This window comes from Myxocyprinus asiaticus, chromosome 13 (genome assembly GCF_019703515.2).
Source record: "Myxocyprinus asiaticus isolate MX2 ecotype Aquarium Trade chromosome 13, UBuf_Myxa_2, whole genome shotgun sequence".
NCBI classification, from domain to species: domain Eukaryota; kingdom Metazoa; phylum Chordata; class Actinopteri; order Cypriniformes; family Catostomidae; genus Myxocyprinus; species Myxocyprinus asiaticus.
Window position 1 is genome coordinate 6,175,969 of NC_059356.1, and position 18,137 is coordinate 6,194,105.

An 18,137-nucleotide genomic window follows, 5' to 3' on the forward strand; every position below is an offset into this window, starting at 1 on the left:
AGAAATACAAATGAATAAAATAGAAAATAGTAAATAAAATTGTAAAACAAAATCTATTAAATTTTACTTCTCACTATATTTACAATAAAAATGTACTTTGTAAAAAAAAATAATAATAAAAAAAAGATTTTGTCTGTTTTAATCATCCCATTTTAGTAATTTGTGCACATAAAGAAATTCTTAATATATTAGAAAAAAGTAAATAACAACAGTGCACACAGTTTGTGGCATGCATGCAGTAGCAATCGCATTTTCTCATTATCGGCACCCTCGCAGCTTGAGAAACTAATAGGCCAAATGGGAAACTTTATCGACCGATGCCGATAACTAAAAAATTCTGAATATCGACCGATTTATCAGCCTTAGCGACATATTGGTCGACCACTAGTTTAGACTTTGAATAAGGGGGTTAGATGTTTTACATTTAGGCTTGATATAGGGGTTAAAATAATAATAAATCACAATAACATCTTTCATTGGTTTGTACATTTTCTCTATGGAAGTAAAAGTCAGGTTTTGTAGGAGCCAATTTGTACGATTTTGCCATTTAGTACTATTTATTATGACTTGTCATGAGACTGGGTTGACATTACCACCAAGGGAGCAATAAAATATTACTTTGGCTAATGTCTTTGCGAAGATGAGCAGACAGGTTTTCTTTTGAAAGGTACAAACTGAACAATTAAGCATCAAATTAATTTGTAAAGAAAATTAACAAGAAGACTTTTATCAACTTTGTTGTTTATTCCTAAATTCATTACATTGTTAAAGCCTCTATGAAACAGAGACAGGTGATAGGGTCAACACCTTTTGACAGTCCCCTATCAAACTTGCATGCACATACACAGTTTGCAACCATATGAAACACGACTCCCCACACTGTTGCTTGACGCAGTCATTTGGATTCCCACCCCATTCCACAGTGGAATATAGAGCTCTATTTATAGAGCTGGTGGAGCCCATGGCCCTGAGCTCGGCAGAACACTCTCATTAAAACTGCTTTCCCTAGTACACTTCAACTCAAAGCCCAGGAAAATGCCAGTGTGTGTGAGAGTGGAAACATAACGTTAGTGAGATTGAGAGATGTATGTTAGATAATCAGTCAAAAGAAGAAAAAAGTTTGAAGAAACTGAAGAGAAACAGATACCATCTCAATTGGGATATTTACTGACGTAGTTTAACAGTGTGCTACAGTTACACCACTTGGACCTTTGAAGAGGCACTTTGGTTATTACAGCAAGATCTCGAAGGTGACATTGGACTCACATGGAACTTTCCGCTTTAATTCGAGGATAATGACCAGCTGATAAACACCATGCGCAAGACCTGCAATAGCAAGTTGACTATATCAAGACTCAAGTTGTAAGGTGGTGTAACAAGTCACTGGTTGGAATTTGGAACTTTTTGTAGTAATGATTTGAATTTGAAAATAATTATTTTGAGTTCAATCTGTTACTTTGCTAAATGCAATTCAGTTTCTTGCTGAGCTAAAAGTACTTACAGCAAAGTTACTGTCCATTCTGAACATTCCCAGTTTTCACTGTAATTTGATCCCACACACTCTGCAATAATTATAAAGCAGAGCTGGAAAGCAGTAAAGGAGATTTGTCATTAAGACTGCCTAAATAAAGAGGCAGGCAAAGGGCGAGGTTTGTGGATTCAGCCGTGGAGGTGCAGCAATACCCGTTTCATCCAGATCCACCCAAGAACTGTTCATGGACCCCCAAGGAGGCCACTATCTCAACAAGGCAGCGGTGCTGTCTGGACTCGGTGCTGCCCGCTTGTGCCAGCTACTGTTGGGTTGCACCACCATGGCCCTGGTGGCCCACAGCGCAGGTTTTAGTGCCACCTACGGCACCTTCTGCATGTTTGTCTGGTGCTTCTGCTTTGCCGTCACTTCTGTCATTTTCACCATGGACGTCACAAGGCTGCAAGGGTGTATGTCCATCTCTTGGGACAACTTCACCGTGGCCTACGCCATGTTGGCCACGCTCATGTACGTCACGGCCTCGGTGGTGTACCCTGTCTATTTCCTCAGGTCGGAGTGCCCGTCGGAGGGCTGTGAGGTACGTAACTACCGCATCGCTGTCACCGTTTGCTCCAGCATCTGCTGCTTTGCTTACGGGGCTGAGGTGTTTATCACGCGGGCCAAGCCGGGGCATGTGGTGGGATATATGGCCACTGTGTCAGGCCTCCTAAAGGTGGTCCAAGCCTTCCTAGCCTGCATCATCTTTGGCGCTCTGGCTAATGACAGTGAATACAACCGGCACATCCCTACACAATACTGCGTGGTAGTCTACAGCCTGTGCTTCGCAGTGACAGTGGTGGTGGTGGCTCTCACGGTCTCAGGGAGAACATCGGCTCTGCGCTTCCCTTTCGACCGCTTCGTGGTCATCTACACCTTCCTAGCCGTGCTGCTCTATTTGAGTGCTGCTGTGGTCTGGCCTGTTTTTAGTTTCGATAAGAAGTACGGGACCCCAGGGCGACCAGAAGACTGTCCAAGAGGAAAGTGCCCATGGGACAGCAAGCTGGTGGTCGCAGTGTTCACGTTTGCCAACCTGGTCCTGTATTTTACCGACCTGGTGTACTCTCAAAGAATACGATTCGTCTCACATTCAGCAGCATAACACCATCTCATCTCCAGTCCACTAGCTGTTTAAATACTGGAATTTTGAAAAATACAGCCAACCCAATAAAATGCAGTTGCTGTGTACTAGTATATGAAATACCAAAGTGTGTTTTTGTTATTTTATTTTGTTGATTAGATCTCCTAACTGCTGGGCTTGAACATGTCATTCGCTCTTTTCATAAAATTATTACATTGCTTATTTGTCATACCACAGTGAAATGAAATCAAAGTAAATGTGGGTTCATATCAACTGCTACCTAGAAATGACCTCTGTGAAAATGCATCCCTGCGATTTACACTGTAAACCTTAAATGCATTGTTTACCCAAAAATGACAATGGACCCTTTTCATAAACTGTGATAATGCATTTTTGCCTTATTTACAGAGTTTCCACTTTTCTCGACCAATGAATTTCCTTAAAATTTTCCGTCATTTGTGATTTCTGGAAACCCATTTTTAAAAATCATTTTAATTCAGGCTTATTTGCAAAAGATTTCAGGGCTGCGTTTCCCAAAAGCATCGCAAGCTTAAGTTGATCGCTGAGACCATTGGCGCCAGTGGTTTCTACGATCTACTTAGGCCTACGATGCTTTTGGGAAATGCGGCCTTGATCATTTTGTGAACCATTTCCACCAAATAACTGCAAAGAACTGACTCAAAAGAAGGGTTCACTTATAAACTGGATTAATGCAAGGAAGATCTGCTCTACTAAACGAGCAATATTTATGGGAAGAAATATTTTACAGCACAGCATAACTTGAAAAATTAATTTTCACTGTGGAAACTTTCATGATTTTTCCATGTCTTTTCAGATTTTATTAATTTCCATGACTTGATATTTTAATGTTTTGCATGCAGTAGTTGAGGGAATGACAGTAAATTTGTCATCACTCTCTCTTATGACTGCTGTAATTTACCACTCTCTCTATTTCTTTCTTTCTTTCTTTCTTTATCTATTGGAAAGTTGTGGAAATGCAAAAGTAGATTTTTTATTGTAAAAAAACATCTCAACACTAAAAATGTTGTTGTGGCCTGGAACATAAGTCATTATGAGGCTTGTGTTTAGTGCAGTATAATGCATATTAATTGCTATAGGTTTAATGTGTCATATTATCATACTTTTATTATCATTCTAACATAGCAAGCTTGATTCTGGGCACTGTAATTTGTACCATTTGTCAGTTGTTTATCCAAGTTCCTCTGACTAGGAGAATAGAGCATTCTGTATAACTTTTGGCATATTGTTCATGAAGATAAATACCATGCTTTTTTTTTTTTTTTTTTAAATGAAGGGCATGAATTGGCATGCTGTTCTGTTTTCATATAGCATCTCTGTTTAACCAGTATTCATTATATCGTTTTTAACAACTGAAATCCTTATAGTGTTGTGTTTTTCTAGAATTTCACATTAGATTTGTGCTCTCAACATATTTCAAAATATGTCAAAATATGCTGGCATTTTAAGTGGAGGCTGTTGTGTCCAGATTACAGTTTCGTTCTAGTTCTCACCTCTTCTTATGTGTTTAAGGACAATACACTAAAAATGACTAACAAGATGCTACTGAGACACTCCTCTGTGTGTGTGTGTGTGTGTGTGTGTGTGTGTGTGTGTGTTTATAATCCATCTTAACCTAACTTTTGAGGAAACATTTGCAGAGAATGTCCCAAAGAATTAGTTAAATGTAATAATACAATTTCATCAAATAAAATAATAATAAACAATAAAACAATTAAAATTAAACAATCAAAACAATAAAATAATTAAATATTAAAATAAAATAATTAATTTAGGGGTGTTTATAACCCAACTTTAACCCTTGAAGACAAATTTGTTGAAAATATCCCAAGAATTTTATTTTTTTAAATGTCATAAAATAAATAAAATAAAATAAACAAAAAATAAAATAAAAGAATTAATTTAGGGGTGCTTATAACCTTTGAGGACAAACATGCAGAAACTATCCCAATAAATTAGTTATGTCATAAAATTGTTTTAATAAAAATAAAATAAATTATAATAAACAATAAAACAATTAAACTTAAACAATTAAAGCAATAAAATAATAAAATAAAATAATTAATTTAGGGGTATTTATAATCCAGCTTTGACCTTTGAGGACACATTTGCAGAAAATATATGTCATATGTCATAAAATAAAATTAATAAAATAATTCCTTTAGAGGAAAGGTTCATGTTTGACAACAATAGAGATCTGTGAAAAGTCCATTTTAGATAAACTTGATAAACGTGTGAGTTTGTGAGACAGTCGCACACCGATATAATAACTTCAGATATAATATTTTAATTACGTCATATACATTTTAAAAATTCAATATCTTTTGAAGAAAGAGATTAATCAAAGGAAATTCAACAAGTGCAGCGTTTAGCTGCCTTTCCGTCGACACAGCCCCACGTGCTCATGAAGAGTGACGCAACTGTCTTCCAGTGAGCACAGCTGACCTATCAGAGTGCAGTGTACATGGATAGAGTACAGTGATTGGCTGAGGCAAAGCAGTGGTTTTCTGTGATTGGCCAAATCCCTTTACTGCAAAGCTCGAGTTTCAGGTACGTTTATTAGATTATTCTTTATAAAAATGTGTTCTGCATTTATATCTGCTGGGAAGCTGCGTATTGTTTTTTTTTATTCGGATCAGGAACTGAAGTATACAGTAAGCAGACTGTAGATATTACTTCAGCTAATCCATTAAATGTTTTTTTTTTTTTTTTTTTTAATTATTATTATTGATTGACAGCAGCAGCAGCGGCGCAGTACACACAACAACCGCTAGAGGCGCCTAATAACATTTTTCTTCCATTTCTTTATTCATTTCAGTAATAAATCAAATAGATTCACACGTCAAGGGGGGATAACAATATATCAAAAATAGTATTACAATTTAACTTAAATGTATCTAAAAACAATTTGTTTTAAACTACTACAGGTAAATAATAAAACAACAACTGCCCATGTCGCCCATGCCTAAATCCGCCACTGGTTAATGGCTTCAAAAAACTGAAAAGGCACATCAGACTTGCTTGAAAAATCATTCTGTCACCTAGTCGGGGTCTTATGTTCTCTTCAGGTGACCAATGAGCTTCTTCTTTTACTGAAGAACTGACAAGATGTCAAGCTGATCTGAACGTTTTCATTTACGATCACAATCAACATATCATCACAAACACTGATTATAATCCAAAGTGATTCTGTCACCAAGTGTTTTTCCTGCACTTTCCTACACTAAAACGACAACAGAAAGCGGAGCCACAACAGTCTGTTTTTATCTAATGTACTTTCTTCACTCACTGAAAGCTGTATATGGACATACGCATTCTACGGCAAGCTTCGAGGAATAAATACGCAATCCCGTTCTTTCACAAAGTAAAGTTACTTCCTAAATCACTCTTTTACAATTGCATATGCTCACATGGTACTCCTGTTGTTATTTCGCTGAGCTACACGTGACAGAGAATCAAAGAGAAAGAGTTGCGGTTAGTTGGTTTGTTTGTCACACCTCCACCATTCTTACTCCACAAAGCAGTTGGCAAGTGTGACACCCTCGGCCAAAATCAAGTTGTTTGAGTCTGCTAGTGTGGCGCTGGCTTTAACCTGACATCATTGTTCAAAACGATTGCTACATATTCACTCTGTCTGTACTCTGGAAAATGGGAGCATACTTCACCACCAGTAACAAAGAGACTGTCAACAAGAGTGACGTTCTCTTCCTCGCAGTCAAGCCACATATTATTCCATTTGTTTTGGACGAGATAGGGCCAGACATCGAAGACTGGCACCTAATTGTTTCCTGTGTGGCATGAGTCACAATCAACTATATAGAGAAGGTCAGGATGCTGCATATTACATAAAATTGCTAATTTGTAACTAGTTATAGTTCATAGTTATTATAAGCTCATAAATTACTTGATTGCAGAAATTACTGCAGTAATGGCAGGCACTTTAAGTAATTTGCTGTATGACAATTACCCCAATGGTGGTTCGTGAAGGGGCTACAGTGTACGCTACAAGCACACCTGCTGAGGTGGAGGATGGGAAGCTCCTAGAGCAGCTAATGGCCAGTGTGGGTTACTGCACAGGTGGAAGAGGACCTGATTTATGCCATCACTGGCCTTAGTGGCAGCAGCCCAACGTATTTCCGTATTTATTTGCACTAATTAGTGGTTCCACAAGGTGGCAACACTCACAGTTGAGCCTTTGCTGTCGTGAAAAAGTGCCGGAAGAAGACGGATTCACCACTAAACAACACGAGATGAAGTTGGAAACAACAACAAGTCAAGAACACATGTGTAAGGAGGTCAGGAGATACCTGCATTTGTATAACTCAAGTCTGAAGGAATGTAAATACACCTTGGTGTGTCTAAACTCCTGTAGAGAAATAGTCCGGTGTCTTATAGCAGCTGTAGCGTGCATGCACCAACCAACTTTGTATGCGCGTACAGTCAAATTAAGTATTCTTTGAAAGGCTAGCATCCGACTGTACGCAGACACTAAGAGTTCGCGTCAAAACTGAAGTACACTTTGGGCTTTACTGGAAATGATTACATCAACTTAATTTCTGTCTAGTGACTTTCAATTAGTTGTCATCATATATCTTTCTTTGTGCATATTTAAAGACATCATGAAATCGCTTGCCGAGTGCAGTTTTCTTTCCTGTGTTAATGTATTTTACATTGAAATAGAAAGTTGGGGCGAATCACCTGAGCTGTAAACGCCATATGCCTGATCAGTCAATATCAGAAGTTCTTGTAGCAGACAGGGAAGAACAGTTGATTTCACACTTTTAAGAGCCCTCCAAAACATTGGGCACTGCTGAAACATCCATTATAATGAAATGTAATTGAATATATTTTATAACAACATATAATTTTTCACTTATTTGTTAATAATAATAATAATTTGTCAGAAAACAATTGAGTTCTTTTTGAATGGCCGTCAATGGAGAACATGCTTTTTACCTGCATAATGATGTAGTCATAGAATCTACCAGCTAACTGCTGTAGCTGCACGAAATTGGTGGGATAGAGGGGTGTGACATTATCATTCTAGAGAGCATTACACTGGACATAAATTTGTATATGCCCCTGTAAACAAGATGAGTCATCAATATTTGTGGTCCGTTTTCCCAGAGAAATGTGAATATCTGCTGTTTTAATAAGTGTTTTGTCCGCTTTTCGGAGGTACAGTTGACCTCAAAAACAGTCATGGATAAAAAGTTCCATTATTAAGTAATGGCAGTATTAAGTATCCATTATTTTGTAGAGGGGAGTCAAAATGAAATAAAAATTTTGCCTACGATTTTGGAGCAAAACTACATGTTAATAAATAAATAAAATAAAAAAACTTAGAAAGGTGGCAATGTCATTATTTAACGGTGATATGTACTGTACGTCTATTACTAAAATCAGTTGACTTCAGCACCCCAGAGTCTCGAAGTTTGGAACAAAAAAGACACCTTTTAGTGTTGGTTTTTGTTGCAGTTGCAGTGCCTATAATTCCATAAGTATTACAGATATCGTAATTTTATTTTAGGTTCTGGTTCAGAACAAACTTTCCTAAACCTTTTCATTTTGGTTAAATCCCAGAGATATGGGGCTCTCAGTGTGCCTCCGTCTGTAAATTTTACCCATTTTCAATGGTCAAAAACCAAATGTGATTCACATGACATAACATAGGTGTGAAGTACAAATAATGTTGAAATGAGAAATATACATTTATTTGTTCACATAAAAAACAACGTCAAAATGTTGAGTACACATTTATTAAGAATCAGCGACACGTGGCTCTCCAGTTACCACAATACATATATCTTGTTTTTGGATTTGGATTATGTACCTTTGGTTGAATTGACACGGAATGAGTTTATTTCATGCTCACTTAATTGTTATACTGTAATTCTGACAGGGAGCTTCAACACTTGGCTGACCAGGAGAATATTTCTCCAGCTGCCATAAAGAAGACAACTTTGAACAAGGTGCTTCAGCAGCCGGGTTTGTCCACAGCAGGGGTCTGGGTCAGGACAGGCCACAGCCTCTTTAACAGCACCACCTCCAAACACAAGAAAAAATTACTCTGATCATCACCACGGTGAAGAAAAGGGATTAAACCACTCCAAAATTGCACAGAAGATACTAAGACCAAAAAACTCCAAAATTGCACAGAAGATACTAAGACCAGAAACTTTCTTATAATCTATAGCGTTTTCAGTTTTTTCTATATTTGTCTTTTGTCTTATGCTGGTTTGGATCAAGACTTTCTGCACTATCTTTACAGTTCCACTTTAGACACGTTAAACAATACACTGATCTAGTCATTTCGAATGTCTGTTAAAAATGACCTTGCTGAATTTTATAAACTCTGTATCAACTGTATCTCAGCTGACTTGAATCAAGTAAAAGCTTTTATGGTGGGATTTATCATGTGGGATTTCTGTAGGATTCACTGTTTCCTAGTCAGAAGGTGTTTTCTCTAAAACAATACTTCTCAACAGTTAAATACACTCCACATAGAAAAAATATGCAAAAGTCTAAGCTCTGAGTGATTTGCCTATTGCATTTTTTCACAAGGTTTGTGTCACTTTGCTTTTTGATGATTGATGGTGTGACTGCTTCAGCAAATCAGGGTTGTCCTCTTTTTATCTAATCAAACTAAGCTTCAATTATTAGGCAAATTACATTAAGAAGTACATTAAGAAAATTAGCTTGTAGGGCACTTCTGGATTTTCCAACCAAACAATAACTCAACATCTCAAATCCATCCATAATACCAATTTGTAATCATTTATCACTCAATCTTTTTGAGTTCTTTTTACATTTTCATATTTGCCAGTTTCAGATGTGGCTTTTTCTTTGAACGTGCCTAAAATGCCAACATCCCAGAGTCTTTTCTTTTCACTGTTGCAGATGAAACTGGTGTTTGCCATGTACTGGTCATTGAAGCTGCTGGTTTAGGACCTGTGAGGGGTCTGTTTCTCAAACTAGAGACTCTGGTGTACTTGTCTTCTTGTTGTTGTGCATTTGGGGCATCCACTTCCCTCTCTATCCTAGTCAGATCCACTTTAATTTCTTCTTTCAATATGTAGTGCATGGAATAGCCTTCATCTCTCAATAGAACAATAGACTGGTGATTTTCTAAAAAAACTGAATGATAGACTTGTGATTTCTGGGGGGTTAGACATTTTTTAAACCAAAATCTGACTTGTATGGGTGAAGTGATGCAAGTCAATACTTCAGCAACTGAAAAAAGGCACTGCATTGCCCTGTACTTCAGTAAGTAGCATAACTGCTTTTAACTAGAAATGTTTCTTGAATACCAAATTTGCATAATCAGTGACGTCCATGATTCAGAGGTTGCATTTTTCCCTTTAACATTACATTTTTACTCCACTGATGGTTAGGTTTAGGTTTGAAGTTTGGGTTGGGGGTTCAGTTTATAAAATATGCATTCATCTTCACTATATTACATCCTGAACAGCTGAAAACAACTCACTTGACAACTCGCTTTTGGTGCCCTTCTGTGGACTTTTCACCCAGAAAATGGAGCTCACACGTGACCATACGTCCAAAAGCACTTGTCGCTTCGGCCACTGGGGGCAGTGTTTCACATAAGCATATCGATAAGAACAAAAAGGTTTTAGCTTAAGAAAATTCAACCTCCTGATTTTGATTTTATTGTGAGATCAGTTTGGCTAGACACCACTTCCTTTACTGGTGTACTAATAACTTTTTTACAAGAGTTTGCTGATTTCACATAATAATTATTTTTTAAATGTAAAGATATGCCAAAGGCAGATAGAATGACAAACAGTACTACTATAATGAACTAAACCTTAAAATCTCCATAAAAAGTGCATGCCTGTATGTATCGCTTATTTAATAATCAATTAACTATTACTGATGATCAGTTTGGTTTTCCAGCTCATCCTTACCGCATGATATCACTATGGAAACCAAGTAATGCCAAGTACTATGAAAAATGTGACTATACAGATCAAGTAAAGAACTAGGAAGGTCACATCTATGATTTTCGCCACTCTGGTCCAGCACAGAGATGTTTTCTCTTGTTGATTTTGACGAGAAAGTTCTTGACATGCTGCCCGAAGCTCAGTGAGGGTCTGCTTCAGAAGGTCAAGAAAACATGACTGCTCTTCAATCCGATCTACATGCGTGTCCAAAGGGATCCCCAGGTTTCTTGTGCTGTCTGGATGAGAAATGCAAAGACATTTCTGTAGCTTTTGATCACTTAACTCTCAAGTCCTGCTGGGGTTCTGAGAAACCCCTAGATCGATTAACACCTCAAAAACACGCTGTTAACAATTAATTTTTTGGAATGGCATAGGAAAATGTCTCTATTATCTGTCAGATATCGCTCAATTAGGTGACCTGAAATATCACAAGTCTCTGTGACAGCCTAGACACTGCAAACATCAAGCTAAATTGTGAAATTCTTTGTTTAGCCAATCAGAAGACAATGAGGTGCTTTCTGAATATCAGTAATGTTTTATGTTTACAGGGCAGAATCAGGAAGGGAATCAGGAAGTTGCGAACATGGCAGTTGAAGCCAATCATTCAAGTTAAATAAACGATATTTTCAGCTTCATAAGCAGTTGTCATGCAGTAATGCCATGCTTACATTGCTTCTGACAACTTTCATGAGTGAAGCTCATTTGCACGTCCTCATGCTTGACACATGCACGCTTGCATGCTCTTGTGAGAACTGACATGTGCACGATAATACAGGAACACTTTTACCCCACTGACTTACATTGTATAGACAAAAACATCATTCATCCTTCAAAATGTCTTCATTTGTTTTACACAGAAGAAAGTCATACGAGTTTGAGACGGCATGAACATGAGTAAATTATGAGAGAATTGTCATTTTGGGGATAACTGTTCCTTTAAGACAGTAAAGTCAATCTCAACAGACATGAGAGTTCAGTCAGTCTTCTAGCAGATGGTTCGATCTTTACTGAAATTAATGTCTGAATTCCAGTCCAACCAAGTTGCATTTATTTTCTTGACAAAGCTTACAAGAAAATAAATACACACATTACCAATCAAGGAAGATGTTGAAATGTTCTTTCTCAAAAATACATATCATAATCAGATGTCAGTTAGACACTTACCATCTTTGCCAGTAACAGCAGCTGTGGTTTCCACTGGTGCTACTGATTTGGTCTCAGCTCCTCTATCCATCAAAAAATTCACAAAGATGGTCTCCAGAATGCTTATGCCAATGAGAGTGAAAACCACAATGCAATAAATCCCTGTGAAAACATCAAACTATGAATGAAATCAACTAAAAATTGACCTCAAACCAATTTGAAATTGAAATAAAAATGAACTGTGAATCAATTACATTGTTTCCTGTCATGTGTATGGCGGAAAAGTGGATTCTGTTCACATATGGCATTGAAAAATACTTAAAGGAATAGTCCACCCAAAAATGTCAATTCTCTCACTATTATGCTATCTTAAACTCATTTCTTTTTCATTCTTCTGTGGAACACAAAGATATTTAGATGTTAATGTAGCGGATCCTTCTGAAACTGACTGACTTCTGAAACTGTTAAAACTGTTTAGAAATTATGTGACTATAGCCATACAATGCAAGTCAATGAGGTCCAACATTTCTAAGATCCAAAAAGCACATAAAGGCTGTATAAAGTTAATCCATCCACCTCAAGTGATTTAATTCATGTCTTCTGAAGCATGCACTGAACGTGTACATGGGGAGAGAATGTGTACAGGGCTCTGTGCATGTGTCAAGTGCGAGGAAGTGTAATTGAGCTTCAAATCATGATCGCTCCTAGGAGACTGTGGATGTCAAGATGTATAGTGAAAAAGAGTTATATTTTGGTCTGTTTTTCACCCAAAACCGATCGTATTGCTTCAGAAGACATTGATTAAACCACCCGAGTCTGTATGATTACCTTTATGTCCTTTTTGGAGATTTGAAATGTTGGACCCCATTAACTTGCATTGTATGGATATAGTCACATCATGTATCCTTCATTAAAAATATCTTTGTGTTCAGCAGAAGAAAAAAGTAATACGAGTTTGAGAGGGCATACGGTGAGTAAATGATGAACTATCATTTTTGGCTGAACTATTCCTTACAGGCTCCATGAACATCTTCAAGGCCTTGATCTCCACATAAGGCTTCTTCTCCTTCTACTCTTTGAAGATGTTAAAGGAATATTTCGGGTTCAATACAAGTTAAGCTCAATCGACAACATTTGTGGCATAATGTTGATTACCACAAAAATGTATTTCGTATAAATTGAGCTTACAGTGAGGCACTTACAATGGAAGTGAATGGGGACAATTTTTGGAGAGTTTAAACAGAAATCTGAAGCTTATAAGTTTATAAAAGCACTTATATGTATTATTTGAGCTGTAAAATTGTTTAAATCATCATTTTTACAGTCATTATAGGGTTTTAGGATTTGTTGACATTTCATCGTCATGGCAACGAAGATGTAAAATTGGCTATAACTTTATACAGAAAAGGTTATTAAGTGATTTCCTCACACTAAAATCATATTAACACGCATTGTTTATGTCTTGTGACTATACTTTTGAAACTGAGTATTTTAACGTTTACAGGTAGACCCCCCTTTCACTTTCATTGCAAGTGCCTCACTGGAACCCAGATTTTTTTTTAATTGTTTTTTTTTTTTTTTGTAAAGAAAAGTAGGGGCAAGTCAAAGTTGATTTTTGTGGCAATTAATATTATGCCACAAATGCTGTTATTTGAGATTAACTTAAACCCAGTATATTCCTTTAAGTAAGAGGTCTCTTTTTATATACAATCAATCATACTTTCAAACAAAACATAATCTTAATCAGAGGAGCGCCCTTTTCACACTCTAGTCTCAAAATGGAAGTGTGGGTTCAGATCCCACTTTTTACACCAAAATGTGAAGAGGACAATTCAATGACTCCGATTTTCAAATAGGAAATGTTGGCTCAGCTACAATAACATTAAGCTGGCGCCACACTAGCTGATTTTTACAGTGATTTTCACGTGTGAGCTTTATTAACATAATCTCCAGCCAGTAGGTAACAGAGCATGCATTAGTGTCTGCCAGCAGGAGGTCGTTAATCACTTGACCGTCAGGACTCTTGCTGAGTTAATGGCTTCAAAAACTGAAAAGACACATGAGACTTGCTTGAAACACAATCACACACTTTCACAAGGTAAAGTTACTCCATGAATCACTTCCTAAATCACTATTTAACAATTGTTTATGCTCACGCGGTACTGCTGTTGTTATTTCGGCGAGCTCCACGTGACAGGGAATCAGAGAAAGAGTTGCTGTGAGTTGGAATGTTTGTCACCCCTCCACCATTCTTAATCAGCAAGTGTGTCATACCTCGACTGAAGAGAGTGAAATCTCAGCAAAACAGTCGACAAGTGTGGCACCCTTGACCAAAATCGAGATGTTTCGAGTCTGCTAGTGTGGCGCCAGCTTTAGTGCAATGATGTTTATGGACCGTGCTTATGTGTAAAAATACATAAAAAGGTAAATAAAAAGCGAAAACATTGTATAAAAGCTATTCCAGATTCAGGTACCTATGGCAAATTTGGTATACTTCAACTGACTCGAATCGAATGATTGATAATACATAATCTTTGATGATTTATCTAATCATCATCATAATCTATCTAAATCCAAAGTTTAGATTCCCAGAGCTTTCTGATGAAATGTCATGATTTCAGTTGAACCATGCAATCAACTTTTCCATATACTTCTGCAAGGTTGCCTCCTTAAGAAATGAAGATCCCTAAAAATATTTGTTTCTGCAATGATTTTACATTATTTAGATGGTGTCTTACCAATCAGTGGGATATCTTCAGCAGTAGAGGGCAGCATGTCATTGAGAATGAGCAGCAACACAGAAATGGCCAGGAGTAAAGTCACTTTAAAACTCAACTTCTCTCCTCCCTCCACATTTATGAAGAAAGAGGCCACATCCAACACAAGGAAGTAAAAGACTGGCAACATAAAGTTGATGACATACAGCAGAGGTCTCCTCTTTATGGTGACCTGTCATGAAGAAACAGGATCTGTCTAGTTACAATTAGTAACACCAAACAGCCAATTGTTCCTGAAATTCCACAGAAATCCAGTTTCGATGGGGTCTTTAACTATTGTCTCAGTCTGAATGTGATGGACATGATGAAGGCTATGCTGTCTACTCTGTACCTGATATTTCAGCTGAGCCCGTGTATCCCACAGAATAGAGTTATTGTATTTAGTCATATTTATATCTATGAGCTCCCACTCTCCCTGGGTCTGAAAGGCATTCTGAGAGTTGAAGGTAAGTGATGATGCATTGGAATATGGTTCAATTATCAGCTCATGAACTGTAGGGAAATATAAACAAGTTACCAACACACATGAAAATGATACTCATGTCAGATAATACAGAAGTTGAAGTATAATACGTATAAGTTAAGTTATGTTTGTGGTTATTTGATAACATCTTTGTTCATTTTTCCAGGGCTCAACAATAAGGATTCATTTTGGGCCAGCTGACGAAAACATCACATGCCATTTGCCTACTGTTGTATTGTCACTAGTAGATGTCCAGTGCTCATGTGCATTTATTTTTTTTATGATTTGCTTGCACATCTACACATTTTGGATTTCTTGAATGTATTGAACATTGTTGTTGCAAATTCTATTGATTTAACCCTTGTGCGTCAGTAAAAAAAAGTTACTCAGAGGTCCTTCGAGGACAAAAATGTCCACATCAAAAAACTGATCCTGAGTCCTGAGTCATAACTACCAAATATTCATTCATTTTCAGGATTTTAACCCTTTAAATGCCAGTTTGTTTATATTACACACATACATTTCTTAATACACACATACAAAACACACTCTGACATCCATAGCAACACACCCACACATTTTTAGCTGCATCATTTATTCAATTGGCCTGCAGTGCTCTATAATACAGCAAACAGAAAATAGGAAAAAAGCATGTATTTGCTCCATAGGATTAACATGAGAAAAATGGCACCACCTGGTGGAAAATATTAAACACTTACCTTTTGAAGCCAGGGTTCCGGAATGAAAGCATAATATCATAGAATTCATGATTTTATACTTTAATGGCACTGGGATAAAATATTGCAGTTTTAATGGGTTTCAATGGAGACATTTTTGTCCTGAAGGTCCTGAGTGAAACTATTTTGTGTACACAGTGTATTATAAATGTATTATAGTAACTGAGGTTGAAATATCAAACTTCCCATAAAAATACACACATTTGGCAAAATTTATGCCGTTGGCATTAACTTGTCAAAATGATCGAAACAAACGAAAATGAAAAAGATAAAAATGTCCCGAAGGTTGCACAATGGTTAAATATGTCACCATTGTAATGTTATCCAGCTTGCTGACATAGCTGAAATTCGTGAGAATAACATGCAGTAGTGTTGGCAGCATTTATTCCCCCATATGTTTCTCAGTATATGCCATCAAAAGTGTGTATGTTAATGAATTTATATCTGCCATTTATCTATACTTTTCATTAAACATGATTTTCTCACTGTGAATTTGGCGACCATAGGTCGAAAGTCTTCCGCTAAACTTGGTCTTTTACTTTTTTTGTGCCCTGCAGAAGAAAAAAAGTCATATGAATTTGAGAAGGCATAAGAATGAGTAAATGATGGGAGAATTATAATTTTTTGGGAGAACTATCACTTTAAGGTATGTAGCTAGGCAGAAATTGACTTTCAAAACTTAACTTACCCTAATAAATATTTACTGGAGTAAATAGTGTGACAACTAGCCCTGGTCTCTGCTACATGTTAAAAGGGGAAGTAAAAAATCTCAACAACCGACTTGACCGGGCCAGCGTAAAAATCCTTATAGTTGAGCTGTGTTCCTGTGAGTTTTGAAATTGGACATACTGAAATGAATGGATGATTGCAGCGTGAGGGTGCAGCTTTGGATGTCGAAGGGGAACCTGTGCAGGTTCATTTTACAGGCAGTGGTCACAGCTAAAGTGTCAGATGAAACTATTATGCCTAAACTGACCATCTGCACATATGGAGACTCCTTTATTGCAAATTCTGTCTTGATGCTAAACAGACAAAACACAATAGTGTTAAGATTGGACACAACTAGGATTGAAAATAGATCATTCAGAAACCCAAAGACTACTGAGATTAAGAAAAAAAAAAAAAGTGTAAAAGGAATCAGAAGTCAGAACCCGATCCATTCAGACCTTTCAATGATCCCAATGTCTGGAGTCCAAAACATATCTTTAGGAAGTGAAAATGAACTGATTCCACAAAAGTCTTTGGAGTTCCACCTTGTAAACTCATTTAAACATCCCTGCAAAGTTAACAGTGATTAATTCACCTATAAATGTGATATGCTTGACATTTTCTAAATAGAACCAAGTCTTGTAAATTGAGTAAAACCGTGTGAGAGAGTGTTTGAAAACTTACAATTACAAGCGTGACTTGTGTTGAAAAGCTTTGGGCTTTTTCATTCTGTAGATATGTGAAAAATAACAGTAACATTACAACTGGCTGACATCCCGTAATGACCTGTATGAGAACGTACATAATGCTGGCCTCATACCACTTCTGTGATGGAGGACACGTACAGGTCTGCAAAGACTTTGGTGGGGGTCCTAAAGAAATGCACGGGCCGCAGGGACGTGTTAAAGTCATTTTTGTTCAAGTCAAGATGATCTAATATCATCTTGTAAGTGCAGTTGTCAGCAGCGGACACCCACCCTGCACAATTGAGAAGTGAGAATAGTAAGTATCAAACAGAATTTCTTTTAGCATCATCATGTAAGCTTGCTTTCATATTTTTTAGGTAGATAGTGTAGGCTTATTTTCAAGTAGAACATGTTACACTCATGGTAATACAAAACTTGGCTGGGTCTTGTCTCTAAAGTCCGGAGTAAACACTCAGTCATTGGAACTGCAGAGACAGAGCTATGAGACTATGAATAAAGGGCAGAGACCCTTCTTGATTTATGAATATGATATGCTATAAATACATGAAATTACAGTAAATAATCACACGAGAAGCCTGTTTTATTTCTCATATTCTCTGAACACTGTAAATGAAGTGAGCTAGCAGTGAACAGCAGCTTAATCTATACATAATAAACCAGTTTACAGCACAAATACAGTGAAGGGTAATCCCATGGCAGGCGTTGAACCTGGGAAACAGATAAAAGCGATATTTCAGTAGAAATTATCGACCATTATTTTGAGCTCAATGACTTCTGCTTTACAGATACATTGTCTAGACACAGTAGCATTTTACATATATTTATTTGTACAGAGCAGCACTTGCATATAAAAAGTTTGTGCACATATTTAAAAAGAAAGATTTAGCTGTAGTATCTAGTGTGTGCTATAATGTGTTGTTGGTAACATACCTTTGCGGTGGCAATAATGCAGTCTTCTTGATGGTTCCCACAGGTAAACAATTATTGTCCAGCACC

The 18,137-nt window shown here is 37.0% G+C and overlaps 2 protein-coding genes across 4 annotated transcripts; one reads left to right on the forward strand and one right to left on the reverse strand.

Moving 5' to 3' along the window:
• The first annotated feature begins 992 nt into the window (after window positions 1-992).
• On the forward strand, window positions 993-4,161 carry LOC127450398 (myeloid-associated differentiation marker-like protein 2). The gene has a single exon (XM_051714485.1). The coding sequence runs from the start codon at window positions 1,716-1,718 to the stop codon at window positions 2,625-2,627; it is 912 nt and encodes a 303-aa protein (XP_051570445.1). The 5' UTR covers window positions 993-1,715; the 3' UTR covers window positions 2,628-4,161.
• A 4,235-nt stretch (window positions 4,162-8,396) lies between these two features.
• Window positions 8,397-17,489, reverse strand: LOC127450368 (5-hydroxytryptamine receptor 3A-like). Of its 3 annotated transcripts, none has more exons than XR_007898968.1 (9): window positions 17,255-17,489; window positions 17,119-17,163; window positions 16,893-17,002; window positions 16,576-16,748; window positions 14,858-15,018; window positions 14,488-14,698; window positions 11,771-11,911; window positions 10,132-10,842; window positions 8,397-8,691 (listed from the first exon to the last, which is right to left on the reverse strand). XR_007898968.1 is itself a non-coding variant. In XM_051714443.1 (9 exons), exons 1-8 carry the CDS (start codon window positions 17,375-17,377, stop codon window positions 10,583-10,585), a joined length of 1,224 nt encoding a protein of 407 aa, XP_051570403.1. In that variant the 5' UTR covers window positions 17,378-17,489; the 3' UTR covers window positions 8,397-10,228; window positions 10,571-10,582. The 3 variants fall into 3 exon arrangements, 2 of the variants coding, with proteins under 2 accessions (XP_051570403.1, XP_051570402.1); XM_051714443.1 differs by having other exon boundaries at window positions 8,397-10,228; window positions 10,571-10,842; XM_051714442.1 differs by having other exon boundaries at window positions 8,397-10,842.
• Between the last annotated feature and the right edge of the window lie 648 nt (window positions 17,490-18,137).

What these genes read in the sequence shown, in the direction of transcription:
- LOC127450398 (XM_051714485.1), top strand. Translation starts at nt 1,716, where the DNA reads ATGGACCCCCAAGGAGGCCACTATCTCAACAAGGCAGCGGTGCTGTCT.
- LOC127450368 (XM_051714443.1), bottom strand. Translation starts at nt 17,377, where the DNA reads ATGATATTAGATCATCTTGACTTGAACAAAAATGACTTTAACACGTCC. An exon ending in GACATTGGGATCATTGAAAG is followed by an intron (nt 16,749 to 16,892) that starts GTCTGAATGGAT and finishes TTGTCTGTTTAG; the next exon opens with CATCAAGACAGAATTTGCAA. An exon ending in TGCTGTTACTGGCAAAGATG is followed by an intron (nt 10,843 to 11,770) that starts GTAAGTGTCTAA and finishes TTTCTCATCCAG; the next exon opens with ACAGCACAAGAAACCTGGGG.